The sequence below is a fragment of the Arabidopsis lyrata genome (genome assembly GCF_000004255.2).
Source record: "Arabidopsis lyrata subsp. lyrata unplaced genomic scaffold ARALYscaffold_8, whole genome shotgun sequence".
Lineage (NCBI taxonomy): Eukaryota > Viridiplantae > Streptophyta > Magnoliopsida > Brassicales > Brassicaceae > Arabidopsis > Arabidopsis lyrata.
In genome coordinates this window covers 3,232,827-3,252,281 of record NW_003302548.1, presented here as the reverse complement: position 1 = coordinate 3,252,281, position 19,455 = coordinate 3,232,827, and the positions used below count along the sequence as shown (strand labels likewise).

General features: G+C 42.4%; 2 protein-coding genes and 1 long non-coding RNA gene across 3 annotated transcripts; 2 read left to right on the top strand and 1 right to left on the bottom strand.

Annotated features, from left to right (window-relative positions):
• Positions 1 to 597: 597 nt before the first annotated feature.
• On the top strand, positions 598 to 3,342 carry LOC9301432 (vacuolar protein sorting-associated protein 2 homolog 2). The gene is made up of 10 exons (XM_021021896.1): positions 598 to 724; positions 1,076 to 1,120; positions 1,889 to 1,923; positions 1,991 to 2,041; positions 2,138 to 2,242; positions 2,343 to 2,414; positions 2,527 to 2,598; positions 2,691 to 2,807; positions 2,909 to 2,988; positions 3,076 to 3,342. Exons 1-10 carry the CDS (start codon positions 691 to 693, stop codon positions 3,134 to 3,136), a joined length of 672 nt encoding a protein of 223 aa, XP_020877555.1. The 5' UTR covers positions 598 to 690; the 3' UTR covers positions 3,137 to 3,342.
• A 12,860-nt stretch (positions 3,343 to 16,202) lies between these two features.
• On the top strand, positions 16,203 to 17,129 carry LOC9299642. Its single transcript, XM_002865311.2, has 2 exons — positions 16,203 to 16,497; positions 16,900 to 17,129. Exons 1-2 carry the CDS (start codon positions 16,374 to 16,376, stop codon positions 17,022 to 17,024), a joined length of 249 nt encoding a protein of 82 aa, XP_002865357.2. The 5' UTR covers positions 16,203 to 16,373; the 3' UTR covers positions 17,025 to 17,129.
• Positions 17,130 to 18,452: 1,323 nt separating this feature from the next.
• On the bottom strand, positions 18,453 to 19,193 carry LOC9299641. The gene is made up of 2 exons (XR_002329255.1): positions 18,872 to 19,193; positions 18,453 to 18,789 (listed from the first exon to the last, which is right to left on the bottom strand). It is a non-coding gene; the product is annotated as an uncharacterized LOC9299641 (long non-coding RNA).
• Between the last annotated feature and the right edge of the window lie 262 nt (positions 19,194 to 19,455).

Sequence of the window (19,455 nt, the reverse complement as noted above, 5' to 3'; positions counted from 1 at the left end):
ATACTTGTCTCTAAATGTTGCACTTTATCTGCCACATCAGCTGAGGGCAAAACCATTTTTTATACCACAATACCAGTGAAAAATGATTATCAAATATGGTAGAAATGAAAAGGCTTTAGTCAAATGTGGTAGAGTTGACCAAATTTCCATTACAAAGTACAATGAAAATAAATTTATTGTAAATGATGCATTTTTGGATAAATAGAATTAAAAACTAGATTTTTTTTACCTTATTCAAATATGTAAACTATTTGCACCCTTACATGTTTAACTCTAACAACTTAAAATAAATCAATTTATTTCATTACTTTACTTTTTTTTTTGCATTTATCCCAAAAATATCCACTCAACAATTGTCCAATATATTTATTCCATTCGTTTAGCATTATCCGCAAATTTTTCTATACTAACCAGAGTTTTTGTCGGTTCATAACATACAAAAATAAAACAAAAAAAAAAATCTGAAAACAATTAAAATTAAGAAGGAATATTAGGAAGATCTGGACTCTCTGTAACGGCTAGTTCCAAAGTACCGTTTTTTTTTTAATAATTGTTTCAAGGGCACGCTCTGACACATTCACACTCATAGAGAGAGAAGAAGAAAAACAAAAAGCACAAAACTTTTGCCTCTACTCAATACTCAAGGGTCTTTTTTTCAATTCGATTTGAGAAGAGAGAAGATAAATCGCCATGAACATCTTCAAGAAGAAGACCACTCCCAAAGGTAAAAAAAGCTTTAAACTTTATCACCATTGTCCCTCTCAGATTTTGTCTTTCTGGGTTTTTGTCTCTTCAATTCCTGCTAAATCGCGATGGATGGTTCTAATATCTGTTGGGGAACAAACAAGATTGTACCTTTAAGTGTTCTTCGTGTTCAAAATTGAATCTTTTAGTGTGGGTTAGTGTGAATTTTTCTGGGTTCTTAGTTTCTATAAAAGGGTAGATAAATTCCTTAACTCGAAATTGGAAAATAGTAAGTTGTCCAGATTTAGATAACTTTGTGAATTTTGCAATTTTGCTTTTGATTCTATTGAAAAAGTTGTGATTTTTACTTTTTTTTTTTCTAATTCTGCAGATGCTCTTCGTACCAGTAAGAGAGAAATGGCTGTGGCTACACGAGGTATGTATAGGTTTTCAATTTCTTGCAAAATTTGACTTCTTGATTTAAGAAGATTGTGTTTTGTTGGACTAGTGTTTGAATCTGTTGGTGTTTCGATATGTATCACTCAATTGCTACTTACTAAGGATTGGGTTGATTACACTCAATTTCTGGCTAAAGAATGATTTTTCTTTCCAATTTTGCTTGAGATTTTGTTTTATATCACTTAATTTCTGCTAGTAAAAGAATTGAATGGATGCATCATAGATCTTACTGCTTGAAGGAACCTATCTTACTACTAATTTCATTGAGATGTTGTTTTTGTCTCTGATCAGTCTAGCTTTTTGGGAGTTTCTTTATACATTTTGATTTTACGATTCTCGTTATTGAAAGTGTTGAATTTGACTAAGATACAACTAGTGATTAATATCTTACTGTTTGATGAAACCTTTTTTACTACTATTTCATTGAGATGTTGTTTTTGTCTCTGGTTAGTCTAGTTTTGTGTGTATTCTTATGCTCTTGTTTGTTTCACTGCATCATTCTGTCCATTTAAAACCAGACCAGAATTATCAAACAGAAATTTTTGATTTTGCGATTCTCGTTATTAAAATTTAACTCGTTATTAATTTTATGAACTCGATGCTTAGGGACTGTGTTGTTAATTTTATGAACTCGTTATTAACCTCTGTTCTGTATTCTAACTACACCAAAAGAACATAAGAAGCATAGAGCTAAGCTTTGATTATGTTGTGAGTTGTGACTTACTTGAGTCTAATGTCATTGCAGGTATCGAACGGGAGATTACATCTCTTCAACTAGAGGTATGATTAAATTCAAACTGCGAGCTTCTCTTAGTTATATTGTTTACTAACGTTATGTCACAATTAGGAGAAGAGACTAGTTGCAGAGATCAAGAAAACAGCTAAGACTGGAAATGAGGCAAGTCTTCATTTCAATCCCTTTCTTGCAAAAAGACCATTTTTTAAATTCTAAGAACTTCACTAACTGATCTTTGGTCTGTTGATTATTTCATAGGCTGCCACAAAGATTTTAGCTCGTCAACTTGTTCGATTGAGGCAACAGATTACCAACTTACAGGGAAGCCGTGCTCAAATTAGGGGTGTGACGACTCATACACAGGTTTGCTTTCTCTAGTTCAACATCAGCTAAGCTAATAGTTTGATGAGAATAACTCGGTGTTAATACTAAATTACTGTTGTCTTCATTTCTCTATGGATAGGCTCTGTATGCCAGCACTTCAATATCATCTGGCATGAAAGGTGCTACCAAAGCTATGGTTGCAATGAACAAGGTAATGTTATTTTGTTTCGATACTCAGTTTCTTGAATAAGTTGATGAATCTCTAGGAACCACATTAGTTTCTAAACAAGATAATGCTCAACTTCATTACTATGTATTTTCAGCAAATGGCACCCACTAAACAAGCCAAGGTGATTAAGGATTTCCAGAAGCAGTCGGCACAGCTAGACATGACGGTAAACAAATACATTAGGCATTTAACATTCGATTTGTTGGCAGGATTTGGCTTTTTAACATTTGATTTGTTTATTGGTTGTTGGATTTGCAGATAGAGATGATGTCAGAGGCAATTGATGAAACACTTGACAAAGATGAGGCTGAAGAAGAAACCGAAGATCTCACTAACCAAGTTCTTGATGAGATTGGTGTTGGTGTTGCATCACAGGTCAGGTTTCTCTGCGCTTTAGCAAATTAATTTCTTCATTTTCAGTTTCTCGGGTTAGTCAAAAACTAAAATCTGTCTTCTCTTTCATTTGTTTTAAACAGCTATCTTCAGCTCCAAAAGGTCGGATTGCTACAAAAACCGCAGCTCCTCCCGCTTCCACTGCAGCAACTAAAAACAACAAGTGAGCTAATGTCATAGATATAAAGTTTGGTCAAATCAAAATCACAGTGAAGAAAGAAAGAAATCTAACCTTTAGTTTAACTTGCAGCTCTGAATCAAGTGAAGTGGATGAGCTTGAGAAGAGGCTGGCTTCGCTTCGACGAATCTGAGATGTATGAAGAAAAAAAGAAAGAAAGAAAGAGAGCAGCTTCCTTTCTTTTTGTTATCTCTGTATAAATCTGCTGAAACTTAAGCTGTTTGATACTAAGATTGATCATCAGAAAACTAAAAGGCTTTTTAAGAAAAGTTGAAGACATGTATACACATATTTTACTAAAGATAGTTCCTCTACGTAGCCACTTGATATTCAATTTAATAAGCATGTTTCTTATAAATAAATATTTTAATAAGCATGTGTGTCTAAGAAAATAAATAGTGATTTGCTTTTGTTTATTAGTCATTGGTTTGAGAATATACAGTTTTGTTGTGGTATTTGGTCCTAAGAGACGGTCATTGGTCGGTCACATTCTCATTTTTTTTTTCTCTTCACCTTTTTTATTTATCCGATATGTAAGTTGATCACATTTTCATTATCATATATTTTCGGCATCACAACACAACTATGAGGATCTCAAGTCAAAGTATTTGACCTTAAAAGATCCTCATGTTATTTGGAGCAATCTAAAGTAAAGATATGATCACCATAATGTGATACTACCTAAAGCTCGTTAGAGTGGTTATATCTAAGTGACTATATATCTCAGCTGTGTTCACAAGTTGATAATATATGTATAAAAATATCATTGGTCCATAGATGCTAGTAAAATAAATACTCTAATTTTCACGCAAATAATGTTGTCATGCAAACACAATATCGTGAAAAATGACATAAGATGTATTCTAACCTTATATCTTTGTCTTTTTATAACTGAACAAAACAATGAGCTATTAATGAAAAATCATGAATCACGTCCAAATTAAAAAAGAAAAAAAGAAAGAAAGTTGTTTCATTGACTTTAGAGAATAGAGCAGAATCATTTGGACGTGATTCATGATATTTCATCAATAACTCATTATTTTGCTGAGCTATAAAGAGACAAGATATAAGTTCTAAATACATCCTTTATCTTTTTTCATGGTATTGTGTCTACATGACAACATTATTCGCACGAAAAGTAGAATATATCTTCTCTAACATATGTGCATCAATGTTATATTCATTTACATGCTTTAAGGTTGGTAGTCTTTTAGACATAACCACTATAAACGAACTTTAGGTTCACATTCTAATGATCATACTTTTATTTTAGATTGCTCTATCTTAAGGTCAATTACTCGGTCTTAAGATCTTCGTGAATGTGATGGCGGATATTTATAATCATGAAATTGTGATCAAATTACATATTATATAAACAAAGACATTATCATAATTATTCTATTAAGTCGCGAAAAATTAGTATTCCTATTAACAATATCACGATAAATCATCATCTAGATATAAACACAATAATTCTAAAACTATGCTTATTAAAGCGTTGATCTTAGCACTAAAAACGCAATACCTAACTCATTTAACCAAATACTTAAATTCTACGATCAAGATATATGTAGTAAACATGAGCTTAAGGTAATTAGCAGTGTGTTTCCAATCAAGATATAAAGGATCAAACAAATACTAATAAGCAAGTTATGAAGTAATAAGTAATAAATTTCGTCATATCAAACAAATAAAGCAAGCACTAAGTCAAAAACTGAAGAAGAGCTGATGACCTTTTCTTATATAAACATGATTAAGAATAAACTTTGATTCCATGATCGATAGAAACTCTAGTCCCTTTTTTTTTTCTCTAGAATTTGGATTCATTATACGATTAGAGTTTTGATAGCATCCCGAAGCTAAAAGATAAGCTGATCTATGTTGGGGTCGGATTTCATCCCTTAGCACCGAGCCAAACTTTGGAGCTTTTGAAGACACCTCGGGGAAGTATATCAATCACCTCGGTGCAGCAAGCCATTCACCTCGGTGTAGAAAGTCATTCGCCTCGGGGCAACGTGCCAGGCGCCTCGGGAAACGCCTACCTCAGGATCCACAGGCAAGCTCGGAAACCCAAACCGGCTCTTCGAGTGCCCGAGCCGGTTCACGCCAGGACGCCCGAGCCGTTTCCTCCGTGTGACCGAGCCGATTTTCCTCGGAAGCCCGAGCCGCGCCTCTCTTATCTCCGAGCCAAACACTAATCAGCTTCTGAATTACCCGAGGAGAGAACGTGATACACCCGAGGCAAAGACTTAGTAAATATTCATCTTCAAAGTACCACTTCCAAGCAAGGCACTATTTCCGAAAAAGAAGGATCATTTCCGATATACCCGGAAATGATAAGGAAGAATCTCGAAGGATCGACTCAAATCAGGAAGTCTTCCAAAAAAACTCCGAAGAATAAGGAAATTATCCTAATCCGCGATATTCTAGCCGACTTCAAGATAAATGGAAATCTTCCGAGAATATCGCTGGAGAGGCGGTTTATCACCCCTATATAAAGAGATTCAAGGCTCTCGTAGAAGGGGGGGGGCAATATCGCTCTAGAATTTATACTACGAAAAGCTCTTACAGCACAAACACCTTTTTTTACGATCAAACTCTTGTACGATCAAAACTACTCTTTTCATCAATAAAATCAAGAACACCATCTTTGGTTTCAATCCGTTCTGTTGTTCTTTGAGAATTCCCGTTTATTGTATCCCTAGAATAGAACCCTAGACAAATCTCGATTGTGTTAGTTTCGACTTCCACAGTTTGGCGCCGTCTGTGGGGATACTTTAGTATTCTCTTACCCTAAGACGCAGAGCTCGATTACGAAGAACGATGAACGAAGACGATCTCCAGATACCACCAGCCGGAGGAAACCCTAACCCTTCGAACCCTCAGAATCCTCAGGCCGATCCGACAATCTCAGCGACCCTAGCCGAACTGAAGGATATGATGGTCAAATTCCAGAAGAAAGCTGACGACCAAGAGAAAGCTAACAAGACCTTGGCGCAGCAAATTGACGAAATCACATCCCGTGGGCAACACAAAACCGCGCGTTTCCAGACTCGTCCGCTACGAGCCCGGAGGGATTTGCCTGGCATCAACCCAACAAGGCTCACATTCGCGACGCCAACCGACAACACCAGAGTTGCAACCCGAGCCGATCCTGCCAGACGCGAGGATCAGGATGATCCCACCGAGCCAGACGCAGTGGACCCGATAAACGAGCCGGACGATCCACAAAACGAGCGTACCTGAGCCGAAGCTAACTCCGTCGAACGAACCGACCTCACTGATGACGAAGAGACTGAGGAAAACATAAGATGGGCTGAAGAATCCGAAAGAGAAGACGAGCTCAGCAAGATCCGAGCCTCCCTAGCCAAGGCGGAAGCTGATATGAAGCTCGTCAAAACCCAGATACATAGCGTTTCATCCTCTGCACCGAACATCGACCGAATTTTGGAAGAATCTCGGAATACGCCTTTCACCAAAAGAATTTCCGAAACGACGATGTCCAATCTAGGGAAGTTCAAAATCGACTCTTACAACGGATCAACCGACCCGAAGTGTCACATCAAATCGTTCGTGATATCCGTGGCCCGAGCCAGGTACAAGCCCGGGGAGAAGGATGCTGGTCTATGCTTACTATTCGTGGAACATCTCAAGGGACCCGCTTTAGAATGGTTTTCAAGATTAGAACGAAACTCGATTGAAAGTTTCGACGAGCTGTCGACACTTTTCCTCAAGCAATACTCTGTGCTCATCGACCCCGGAACCTCCGACGCAGATATGTGGTCTCTATCTCAACAGCCCACCGAGCCGTTAAGAGATTTCCTCACAACCTTCAAATCGACGCTAGCCAAGGTCAAAGGAATCACAGATGTAGCCGCCCTTTTGGCTTTGAAGAAAGCTCTCTGGTACAAGTCAGAATTCAGGAAAGAGTTGAACCTGTCTAAACCAACAACAATTCGCGACGCACTGCACCGAGCCTCGGATTTCGTCGCCCATGATGAAGAGATGGCGCTGCTAGCAAAGAGGCATGAGCCGATGAAGCAAACGCCTCGAGCTGAAAAGACCCAAGCAACACCTCCGGTCCAGAAGAAGACGCGTGAGAGCGGGACGAATACCCATCACGAAGGGCGCAATTTTTTGGGATACCATAACTACCAGATTGACACGCCCCGAGGCCGAGGTCACGGCAGAGGCCGAGGCCGTGGACGAGGAAGAGAGTCCTTCACCTGGACAAGGGATCAGCCACCAAGCAATGATCAAGAATATTGCGAGCACCATAAAATCTTCGGCCACCACACCTCGAGATGCCGGAGCCTCGGCGCTAAGTTAGCAGCCAAATTCCTAGCAGGAGAGCTCGGGACGAGCGTCACGCTTAAAGACCTCGAGCCAGAGCCAGAGCCCGAACAGACCAACCCGGGAAGAGACCCCGAGCCAAGGAACCAGGAGTCTCAGAAAAGAACCCAGGGGGCGCAGGACGAAGACCGAGACGGTACGCGGCAAAAGGTCCTCACAATAATGGGTGGATCTCCATACTGTCCCGACACCGTAGCCGCGATCAAAGCATATCAACGCCGAGCCGAGGCGCCTAGCAACTGGGCCAGACCCTTTGACCGACCCAACGACGTGGTCACATTCGAGGAAAGCGAGACGAACGGGCTCGACATGCCTCATAACGATCCACTCGTCATCACATTAGCGATAGGAGACCATGATATTTACCGAGTATTAATCGACACCGGCAGCACCATCGACGTGATCTTTCGCGAAACGCTCTGACAAATGAATATCGACATGTCACAGGTAACTCCGACCCCGAGGCCAGTCCTCGGATTTTCAGGAGAAACTTTAATGACGCTTGGAACCATCCAATTACCAGTCCGAGCCGGCGGGGTGACAAAGATAGTCAACTTCTCGGTCACCGATCAACCTACCATCTACAACGTCATAATGGGGACGCCGTGGCTAAATCTAATGCGAGCTGTCGCATCGACGTATCATCTCTGTGACAAATTCCCGACCCCCAATGGCGTGAAAACGATTTGGGGAAGTCAGAAAAATTCACGGATGTGCTTCATGGCAGCACACAAGCTCCGAAACCCGGTCACTGAAGCTAAGGCCGAAGCTGACCACAAAAAATCGAAACTTGGCCGGAGCGAAGAGAAGGCTATATCTATACAGTTATAGCAATTACAGATCGAGGAGGCACGCGAGGAGAAGAAGCCTACCTCGGATCCTGTAATCTCCATTAACCTCGACGAGGAACGGCCTGAACGGTGCGTGGAAATCGGCAGCGACTTATCCGAGGAGATCAAGACCGAGCTCATCTTATTCCTCAAGGAGAACATTAACACCTTCGCCTGGTCGGCTGAAGATCTACCCGGAGTAAGCATCGACGTAATCTGCCACGAGCTGAATGTTGACCCATCTTTCAAGCCCATCAAGTAGAAGCGAAGGAAATTGGGTCGGGATCGCGCTGATGCCGTAAATGCAGAAGTAGAAAAACTCCTGAAGATCGGTTCAATCTCCGAAGCAAGGTATCCAGACTGGTTAGCGAACCCCGTCGTGGTTAAAAAGAAGAACGGCAAGTGGAGAGTTTGCGTCGACTTCACCGATCTGAACAAAGCATGTCCTAAAGACAGTTTTCCGCTCCCATATATCGATCGTTTAGTAGAAGCAACTGCGGGAAATAAGTTGCTATCGTTCATGGATGCTTTTGCGGGATACAACCAGATTCTCATGCACCCTGACGATCGCGAGAAGACAGCCTTTATCACAGACCGAGGTATCTACTGTTACAAAGTAATGCCCTTTAGACTCAAGAACGCTGGCGTGACATACCAACGGCTCGTCAACAGGATGTTCTCTGAGCAGCTCGGGAAAACGATGGAAGTTTACATCGACGACATGCTAGTCAAATCCCTCGTAGAAAACGACCACATAGCCCATCTACGCGACTGTTTTCGCCAGCTCAACAAGCACAACATGAAGCTCAACCCGGCAAAATGTCGTTTCGCGGTAAAGTCGGGTGAGTTCCTAGGATATCTCGTAACCAACCAAGGCATCGAGGCGAATCCAAAGCAAATCGATGCCCTACTGAACATGCCCTCACCGCAGAACAAACGCGAAGTTCACTGCCTCACCGGGAGAGTCGCAGCCCTGAACCGATTCATCTCACGGTCTACTGACAAATGCTTGGCTTTCTACGACACTCTACGTGGAAACAAGAAGTTCGAATGGACCGATCGTTGTGAAGAAGCCTTCCAGAAACTGAAGAAGTATCTAGCTAACCCACCGGTGTTAGCGACACCAATCCCGGGCGAGCCGTTATTTCTGTATATCGCCGTCTCAGATACATCAATAAGCGGAGTCATCGTTAGAGAAGACAGAGGAGAACAGAAACCAATATTCTATGTCTCACAAACTTTCACCGACGCGGAAACACGCTATCCGCAAACTGAAAAGCTCGCCCTCGCCGTAGTAATGTCAGCTCGGAAGCTACGGCCGTATTTCCAATCTCACTCAATTGTCGTTATGGCGCCTGTATCACTCCGAACTATCTTGCATAGTCCGAGCCAGTTGGGACGCCTGGCCAAATGGGCGGTGGAACTCAGTGAGTACGACATCAAATATAGGAACAAAACGTGCGCAAAATCTCAGGTTCTCGCCGACTTTATCATCGAACTGCCAACAGAAAAAGCCCGAGAAGAGTCGCCCGACGCCATTTGGACCCTCCACGTCGACGGATCATCTTCGAAACAAGGTTCTGGCATCGGGATCCGCTTAGCATCACCGGAAGGTGAAATCCTCGAGCAATCTTTTCGGTTAAATTTTGACGCGACTAACAACGTAGCAAAATACGAAGCACTGATAGCAGGGCTGAAGCTGGCTCGGGGACTTAAGATCAACAAGCTACGAGCTTTCTGCGACTCCCAGCTCGTGGCCAATCAATTTAACGGAGAATACACGGCTCGCGATGAACGAATGGAAGCGTATCTGGCTCTCACGCAAGACCTGGCAAAACAGTTCGAAGAATTCGAGTTAACCAGAATCCCGCGAGGCGAGAACACATCGGCCGACGCCTTAGCGGCTTTAGCTTCAACCTCCGACCCAAATCTGAAGAGGATCATACCGGTCGAGTTCATCGAAAAGCCGAGCATTGAAGATAGTAGCAAGGATCAAGTTCTAACAGCTCGGGAGACGGAAGAACCGGAAGAAATGGACATCGAACTGCTAGACCAGCAAACTACAGACGCGACCGAGCCTGAATACGGAAGCGACGCCAAATGGATCGGAGCCATAAGAAGTTACATACCAGATGGAGAAGTTCCTGCTGAAAAATGGGCGCTAAAGGCAAAAGCAGCGCGGTATACTCTGATCGACGGAGAACTCTTTAAATGGCGATTCTCCGGACCACTCCTTATCTGTGTCGAAGGAAACGAAGCTCGAAGAGTCATGGAAGAAGTACACGGCGGATCTTGTGGGAATCATTCTGGCGGGAGAGCCCTAGCCATAAAAATCAAACGCCACGGATATTTTTGGCCGACGATGGTCAAAGATTGCGAGAATTTTTCTCAACGTTGCGACAAATGCCAGAGGCACGCACCAACCATTCATTAGCCCGCCGAGCTCCTCTCTTCCATCACCTCGCCTTACCCCTTCATGCGCTGGTCCATGGACATTATCGGACCTCTACACAACTCCAAGCAGAAGAAACTCGTCCTCGTACTAACAGACTACTTCTCCAAATGAATCGAAGCGGATTCCTATGCCAGCATCAAAGACGCACAGGTCGAGAACTTCGTCTGGAAGAACATCATATGACGCCACGGGATACCTTACGAGATCGTTACAGACAACGGATCGCAGTTCATTTCGGCTCGATTCGAAGGATTCTGTGAGAAATGGGGAATTCGCCTCAGCAAGTCTACGCCTCGGTATCCTCAGGGAAACGGACAGGCGGAAGCAGCAAACAAGACGATTCTCGACGGAATAAAGAAGCGCCTCGACGCGAAGAAAGGCCACTGGGCCGACGAATTGGAAGGAGTACTATGGTCGCACAGAACAACGCCGCGGCGGGCCACAAGAGAAACACCTTTTGCCCTCGTCTACGGAATAAGAAGCCGAGATCCTCGGAATAAGAAGACGTTTGCTCCCCGAGCAGGAAAATTCCAATACTCAGATGATGCTGGACGAACTGGACTTAATCGACGAAAGAAGAGATTCAGCTTTGGTCCGTATGCAGAACTATCAGAATGCTACAGCTCGGTACTACATTTCTCACGTTAAGCATCGCCGCTTCCACGAAGGAGATCTCGTACTGCGCAAAGTTTTCCAGAATACCGCCGAACAGAACGCAGGTAAGCTCGGCGCGAATTGGGAAGGACCTTACACGATCGCAAAGGTGATCTGTCCCGGCGTCTACGAACTCATCAACATGAACGGCAAAGCGGTTCCTAGATCCTGGAACGCAATGCATCTAAGGAAATATTATCGCTAAGAACCTAAGGTACGCCTATACTTGAACTACGGGGTGGCTTGATCCCTGAAAAGGGTACGTAGGCAGCTCGTCCTCGGACGAGTTCAGCTACCCCCCTAATTAAAAAAGGGGGGGAGTGGGTCCGTATACATATACTCCCACTGAACTTTTTAACAGAATTCTCTCTAAGTTTTACCCTTCGGATTTTCAATTTTATCCACCTCGACATCTATCCCGAAATTCATCCCTGGAACTTTTACGGTCTTCTTATCGACCCACAAAGCCGACAGTTCGTTCGGACGATGGCCACGTCCACGAACAGAGAGCTCATTTCACCGCTTCGGTTACAGCGCGCTATATAAGCATTCAAGACAATTCGGTCGGAGATATCTTGCCATAAAGAAATTGTCTTCAGAAAACCCAATCGACTTCGACACTGGTACCCCAGTTCCCTTCTAAGCACTGGCAATCGACTATATCGGCTCGGGTCACAACCGATAAAGATTAGTCCCACACGACCGAAACCCAGTTACCTTAACACTGGTACGCTATTCATCGTCACAGTTCAGAAGTTAAAATAATCCTGAAAGTTAACTTCTACTTAACCGAAAATCATCTTTACTAAAACCCAATTAACTTAACACTGGTGCACGATTCTTTTCGTTTTTGGCTCGGAAGTTAAAACGGCTCGGAAAAGACTAACTTCTCGACGAACAAGCCATATTTACGAAACCCAGTTACTTAACACTGGTACCGAATTTACTTCGGAAACATCTCAAAATGAACAAAACAATTCAAGTATTTAAAGGAACACGCATTCAGATGGATAAAGCCGTCCAGGCATAAGTTTTACAAAAAAAAAAAATGAATCAAAACAAGTCCTAAAAACAAAAAAAAAAGGACGCCTCGGGATCACTTGTCCTGCTCCTCGTCTGGAACAAGTGCAGCCTCGGAGCCCAGGTTCGTCCCTGCTTGATCGATAACTCCAACTTCGATCACTTCACCTTCCACCGACCTGTTCCCAAGGCTATCGTGAGCGGAGTCGGGCGACACCGGAGGAATCTTCAAAGTTCCGAGCAGCTCGACCGCGAGCTGAGAATACTCCACCTCGGCGTCCCCAAACTCTTCTTTCCACGCCTCCACCTCTTTCTTTTCGTCCTCAATCGTCTTGCCCCCCTCAAGCTCGGCAATCAGCTCGGCGTTAGCTTTAGCCTAGGAGAAGTACATGTACCGGTCGGCGACCTGGTCAAACTGTTCCAGCTTCGCCTCGATCGTTTTGATCTGCTTGGCAAACTCTTCAGTAACCTCCCTTTTGGCAGCTTTCCTGGCTCGGGAAACCTCGGCCTCCCGAAGAGACTTCTCCTCGGCAAGCAGGCGGTTGAGGCGCTCAATCTCCGCTTCGGCTTTCTGCCGAATTCGAGCATTCTCCTCGGCATCCTTCTGCCTTGCTTCTTGCTCAGCCGCGACCAAAGCCTCGGCCTTTTGCCTCGCTGCAGTCGCCTCGGTTACTCTCCTCTCCGATTCCCCGAGGGCTATCTCGAACTGCTCGTTGGCAGCTTTGTGCTGGCGATTCGTGGACTCGTAAGAACGAACCAGCGTGTTCATCGAGGAGAAAGCCTGGGAATAAAATGGCAAAACGTGTTAGGAACTAAAGTGCTTCGAAACAAGAAGTTCAAAGAACAATTACCTTTAGATAGTTGGCCGAAGTCTCAGCGTATTTTTCTGCCTCGGCCAAATTCTCAGGCGCCGTCAGCAGCGGCCATGCACACGAAGCAACAAGGTTGGCCGAAGCCACCCTGTCCTTGTAAATCGGCCGAGAGCTACTGTGATCGCTCTTCGACTTCTTCCTCTTATCAGTAGAGTGCTCGCCCCGAGGACGTTTTCCTTTAGACTTAGCCTGTCTACCAGCAGCCAAGCCAACCACGACTTCGGTATGTTCAACTACGGGAGCTCGAACTCCACTGTCCCCAGCTGGGACGTCGTCGGCCGCTTCGGGAGGAGCCGAAGTAACAGCTAGATCAATCCCAGATCCTTCGGGGCCACTAACCACCTCGGGCCTGCTAGCCGCCTCGGGCAGATCGGACGCCTCGGGCCTTTCAGACCCCTCGGTCAAAGGTTTGAAAATCGCCTCGAGGGCTCTTTTCTCCTCGGCCGCTTCCCTCTCACCAGCTTTTTTCTCCCTCAGCGTCATCTTTGCCTTCTGCATCTCCATGAAGCCGCTTAATCGGTGATCCGAAGAGGATGATGATGATGAGGAGGACACGCCGCGGAGTAGTCTCAGCGCTTTCTCGACCCTTTTGAGTGTAAAGTGTTTGGTCCAGTGACACTTCCGGGAAGCCAACTCCTCGTGAGTTTCTAAAAGGTCTTCGGGGATGAACTCGAGGAACGTTGGGTTACGATCTGAAAATAAAAGCAAATGGGGTTAGAATAAATCGATCAAGTCTCAACAAAAGAAAACTCAAACGCTTCGGATAAACTACCAATTATGCCCCATTTCGCAACAATTTTATCAAGGCAGTCCTCGGGGACAGAGTCTTCATCTATCGCGACAAAGAAAAAGTGATCAGTATACTTCTCATCTTTGCTCGGGAACCCACCGATGATCTTTTTATTCTTACTCGGCGAGATGTAATATCTTTCTAAGGGACCCGGGTTACGACGAATTTCTAGAAAATTCCTCAAATGCCCGAGGGATAAGGTTTTATCCGCCTCGAAACTCCTCACCAAGATCCCGACAAGGTGTCGCAACCCGCGAGTCGAGATCTGAGCTAACGCAATTTTGTACGACCATAAGTATTCAACGATTAGCCTCGGGAGAGGGAACCACAGAAAGCAGAAATGAAAAAACCCCTCGTACAACGTGAAGAACCCCGCTGGAGGATTGTCAGCTCGTTCGCTCGGGGTTGGAAGCCTCAGAGTGACTCCTTCACTGAACCGAACCGAGCTCTCAATCTCTAAGGGAGTCCTCGGTGATAGCGTAGACCAGCAGGTCAGGCCTTTCACTTTCTGGCTCATTCAATCTTCTGCTGCTGAGCCTTGGCCGCTTGCAGCCTGGCCCAAAGCATTCTGGCCTCCGCGTCGGAGTCATAATGAATCGCCTCGGCCTTAACAGGGAGCAAAGACGGTTCGGGAACGTCCTTCCAGCGAGAACCCCCAGGTTCATCCGTAGCCGGAGGACGCATCCTCCTCTCGTTTAACGTCGCCTCGGGGTCATCAGGCAACTCTTCATCCCGAGCCACGTTCGCAATTGAGTCTTCCCGAGCCACAAATCGGCTCGAATCTCGGCCCTCGGAAGACGATTCCGCTGTGCTATCTCCGTTCGGCTCGGAGCGATCTAAAAGACTAGCCTCGGGTCCTTCCGAGGGACTGCTCCAAACCATCTTCCTTTCATGAACGGGAATGTTTCTGCCTCGGGATGAATCGCTCGAATCGGAAAGTGACATCTTTTGGCTCGGGTAAATTGGAAGGAATCGGAGAGACAAGATTTTGAAATCGGAAAAACCAAATCTAAGATCTAGCACGGTGGAGAAACGACGGAAAATAAAATGGAGCAAAGGAAAGTAAAGAGATCAAGATCAGAGAGAAGCGAACCTTAGAATTTTTCCTTGCAGATTGCGAAGTGAGAAAATGAAATAGGAGTCGGATATTTATAGAATGCTTTGGCGCGTCGGGTACACACGAATTTAAGAATATTTTGCATCCGCCCAAATCTCAGGCGCGTCGGGTGCGTGTGAACAATATTAAGATGCTTTGCATCCGCACGAACCTCGGGAATCATCAAAGACTTTTTCGCTTCTCGAGAAGGGAACTCAACCGTCACACGTTAGAAGAAGACGAAACGTCAAGGGAATTTGAATCGACGGGAGAATACGAATCACCGAAGCACACAAACCGTCTTTAAAACATGGAAAGCCTAAGCGGCATACAAGGAAAGGCTCGGAACAAAGTTTAAAACTGCTCGGACTAACAATCGTGAATCTCGTCACTTGCCCTTCAAGTTAACGAGCTGGGGGCTAACTGTTGGGGTCGGATTTCATCTCTTAGCACCGAGCCAAACTTTGGAGCTTTTGAAGACACCTCGGGGAAGTATATCAATCACCTCGGTGCAGCAAGCCATTCACCTCGGTGTAGAAAGTCATTCGCCTCGGGGCAACGTGCCCGGCGCCTCGGGAAACGCCTACCTCAGGATCCACAGGCAAGCTCGGAAACCCAAACCGGCTCTTCGAGTGCCCGAGCCGGTTCACGCCAGGACGCCCGAGCCGTTTCCTCCGTGTGACAGAGCCGATTTTCCTCGGAAGCCCGAGCCGCGCCTCTCTTATCTCCGAGCCAAACACTAATCAGCTTCTGAATTACCCGAGGAAAGAACGTGATACACCCGAGGCAAAGACTTAGTAAATATTCATCTTCAAAGTACCACTTCCAAGCAAGGCACCATTTCCGAAAAAGAAGGATCATTTCCGATATACCCGGAAATGATAAGGAAGAATCTCGAAGGATCAACTCAAATCAGGAAGTCTTCCAAAAAACTCCGAAGAATAAGAAAATTATCCTAATCCGCGATATTCTAGCCGACTTCAAGATAAATTTTTTTTAAAATTATTATATTGATCATATTCTTTTCATTTATGATTAAAGAAATAAAAAACTAGCAACTCCTGATTTTGATTTATAGCCGTGTTTTAGATATTCTTCGTGGACTATTCATCAAGTTTTGGTTTTCTTTAGACTATGCCAAATTCTACACTGACATCATAAGCAATAAATGTTTCACCCGGAAAAACCGAAACTAATTGATAATGCAATAAATGTTATGGTGAACTTGTCTTCGTTGGAGCTTAAACCATTCACGCAGGCACATAAATATGAGTGTTAGTTGAATCAAAAGGTTTAGCAAATGAAGAAAAAAGAGATGGCAAAGAATTTAGGAATTTTCTTGGTTCTAGTGGTTCTTTTGGTGCCATGCTCCATCAACTATGCTCTTGCTTCTGCACAACCACAAGAGTCACTCCCACAAATCGGTTAGAGCTGGTTCTAATAATATTTATCCAAATTTTTTTAATTCGTATTTTTCAATAATTTATACATACGTTATTTAATTAAAAGTAGTTTAATCTTGAAATATCCAAAATATAAATTCCAGAAAAATGTTTAAAAAAAAAAACCAGGGTGCTGAATCTAATTTGTGGCTAAGCTTTGGTTTGATTGTTGTTAGTTTGGATATATATAAGATAATAAAACCAAATTGATTCTTTTTTTCCTTTCAGTTTAGTCTTTAGAATTCGGTTTGTTTTAGCTAAACCAGATTAACACCTTTTATTTGACTAGATATATAATAAGTTTTAGGTTGTTATGCTAATTTCAATATATATATATATATATTATAAAGACATAATTCTTAACTTTTTATGATTGAAAATCAGAATGGAGAAGAATGATGATCACGGTACGATCATCAACAAGCCAACGAGCTAGGAAAAGAGACATACCTCCCTCGCCTTCTCCATCATCACCACCTTCGTTGTTGCCGCCCGCACCGGGGCTTTGAGGGACCACATTTCTTGAAAACGAATGGATTATGTTGTTATTTTTGGAATCATTATATTGATAAGCAATGCATACAATTTACTTAAATATTGATTTTCTTCATACATGTGATGAATTGTTTATTGGACAAATTAAAAGATAATAATTGGCAAAGTTGGTTGGACAATCAATTTTAACTATTTAGATTGATCCTTCCATCTTATAAAGTGTGTTATAAATATGTACAGTCATTTAGATTCAAAAATTGATTTAACATGAAACTTAGGTAGAAAAGGTTCTAATTTGGCTTAAATCGCAAACAAATTCAAACTGGATCGATCCAGCACAAATGGGATCGGATCCATCAACTTTACACTTGAATATGTCCATGTATCGGTTTTTCATAGGAGTGGCTTTCTAAAAATGAACTACTTAGTGTCAGTTTAACTTGTGTCTTTTAATATTATCGAGTGATAATAAGATTGGTCATCAGAAAATCTAATGCTTTCGAGAAAACAAGAAGAATAGAGTTCTTCCATATGCAACAAAATTTCTAGACTTGCCGTTTATTTTGTTAATTATAGACTTGCCAATTCATCAAAAGTATAAAAAATAAAAAATAGTGTAAAATCGCCATTAGTTAACTCAAATGCAGATCAAATACATACAAAATTATATAAACCAAAAAAAAATAAAAATAATTACTTGTAGCACTAGTGCTCAATTAGTTTGAATAGCAGATGATTTTGAATTCTAAAAGCCGTGTGTTTAAATTTTCGTCGTTGAAATTTCATCAATATTTGGTCGTATATCCCATAATTTTCACCTCGGTTTGGACTTTGTCAAAATCTAAAATAATTCAGTCCATAACCAGCCGTGGGGTTTACTTCGAAATGCAATAAATGTTTTGTTTCAGTCTTTACAGTACACCAGCCACTAGTCTTTATTTGCCATTTGCGGAAGGATATTAATAAGAATACTGAATCAAGAGATTTTGCAAATTAAGAAAGAGAGATGGCAAAAATGATTGTGTTCTTGCTTCTATTGGTTCTTTTGGCCGCGCCACTACAAGAAAAACTGTCTAAAGCCACAAACTTTTTTGTATCTACGTCTCAAATTTTGTGGCTATTTTGTCTATACTCTATAGCATCGGAAAGCCACAAAAAGGACTTGTGTCTATAGGGTTGTAGCTTTTTTGGTCCCGTGGCTATCCATGGAATAGTTGCCACAAACTAGCCACAATCAAATTTGTGGCTAATAGCCACGAACTTACCACAATCAAATTTGTGTCTATTATAGCCACGAAATATCACAAACTTAGTTGTGTCTGATAACCATAAATTGCTATAAATAGTTATACAAAAAATTTGTATCTATAGCTTTGTAGCTATTAGTTATGGTGGTTTTCTGTGGCTATTCTAAAATAAAAAAAAAATAAAAAAAAAATATATATTTTAAATTAATTAATTAATTAAAAGTGAAGTTTTCTTATTAAATAATTAATTAAATAAAATACAGCTGTTGTTTCGTCCTCTCTTGTTCGGCGGAGAGATTGTCGGTGACAAGTTCGTTAGGCAACGAGACGGCGAATAAGAAAGTGAGGGAGATCGGAAAACGTGGCGGCGGAGAGAACTTGCGCCTCCTCTCTTCCTTTCTTCTTTCATGGTTTCCTTTGCTTCTCCCTCTCCCCTTTCTCTGTTTCTTCTCTTTTCCCTTTGAGGTTCTCCCCCTCGTCGCTTCTTCAGAAAACCGGAGATTACATCATGAAATCGCGTTCGGAGACAGATCTGAGAGAGAAATCGTACCAGTTAGAGCAAAAAAAAAAACAAAAAGAAATTCAAATTTCTCCAAAAATTATGTAAATCTAACCTTGAAAACGAAAAGAACTATGTTGAAACAAGATGAATTCGTTGTTCCATCCTCTCATGTTCCACGATTTCACGATTTTTAGATTAGCTGATGACGGCAACGACGACGCCGATACGTCTTTGCCTCTTCCCCTCATGATTCCTCGTATCATGTTCGTCTCCTCTTTCTCACAATCGTTTTATTCTATTGGTACCTTGCTCCGTTGGATTTGGATTTGTTATAGAGATTGATTTTATTTTTAGAGTGAACGACGAAGAGAAGAACGAAGGAGAAAGAGAAGAACGAAGATAAGGAGGAGAAGTTTTGACCACACAAAAAGAAAAGAAGGAGAAGATTTAATCCGTTAGATTTAAAGTTATCAATGGTGGAGGATAAGCCAAAGACCAATCCTTGTCACTATGGAATAGCCAATGAGAAACCTTCATTAGTTTGTTTTTTTTGTAAATATTGGTTTCATAGTTTTTGATTTAGTTTTGAAGTATAATCGTATAAAAGTTAAAGGTTTAGAGTTTATAATATAGGGTTTGGAATTTTAATTTTTAGCAATTTGGAATTGCTCTTTTAATTTTGAATATATATAATAA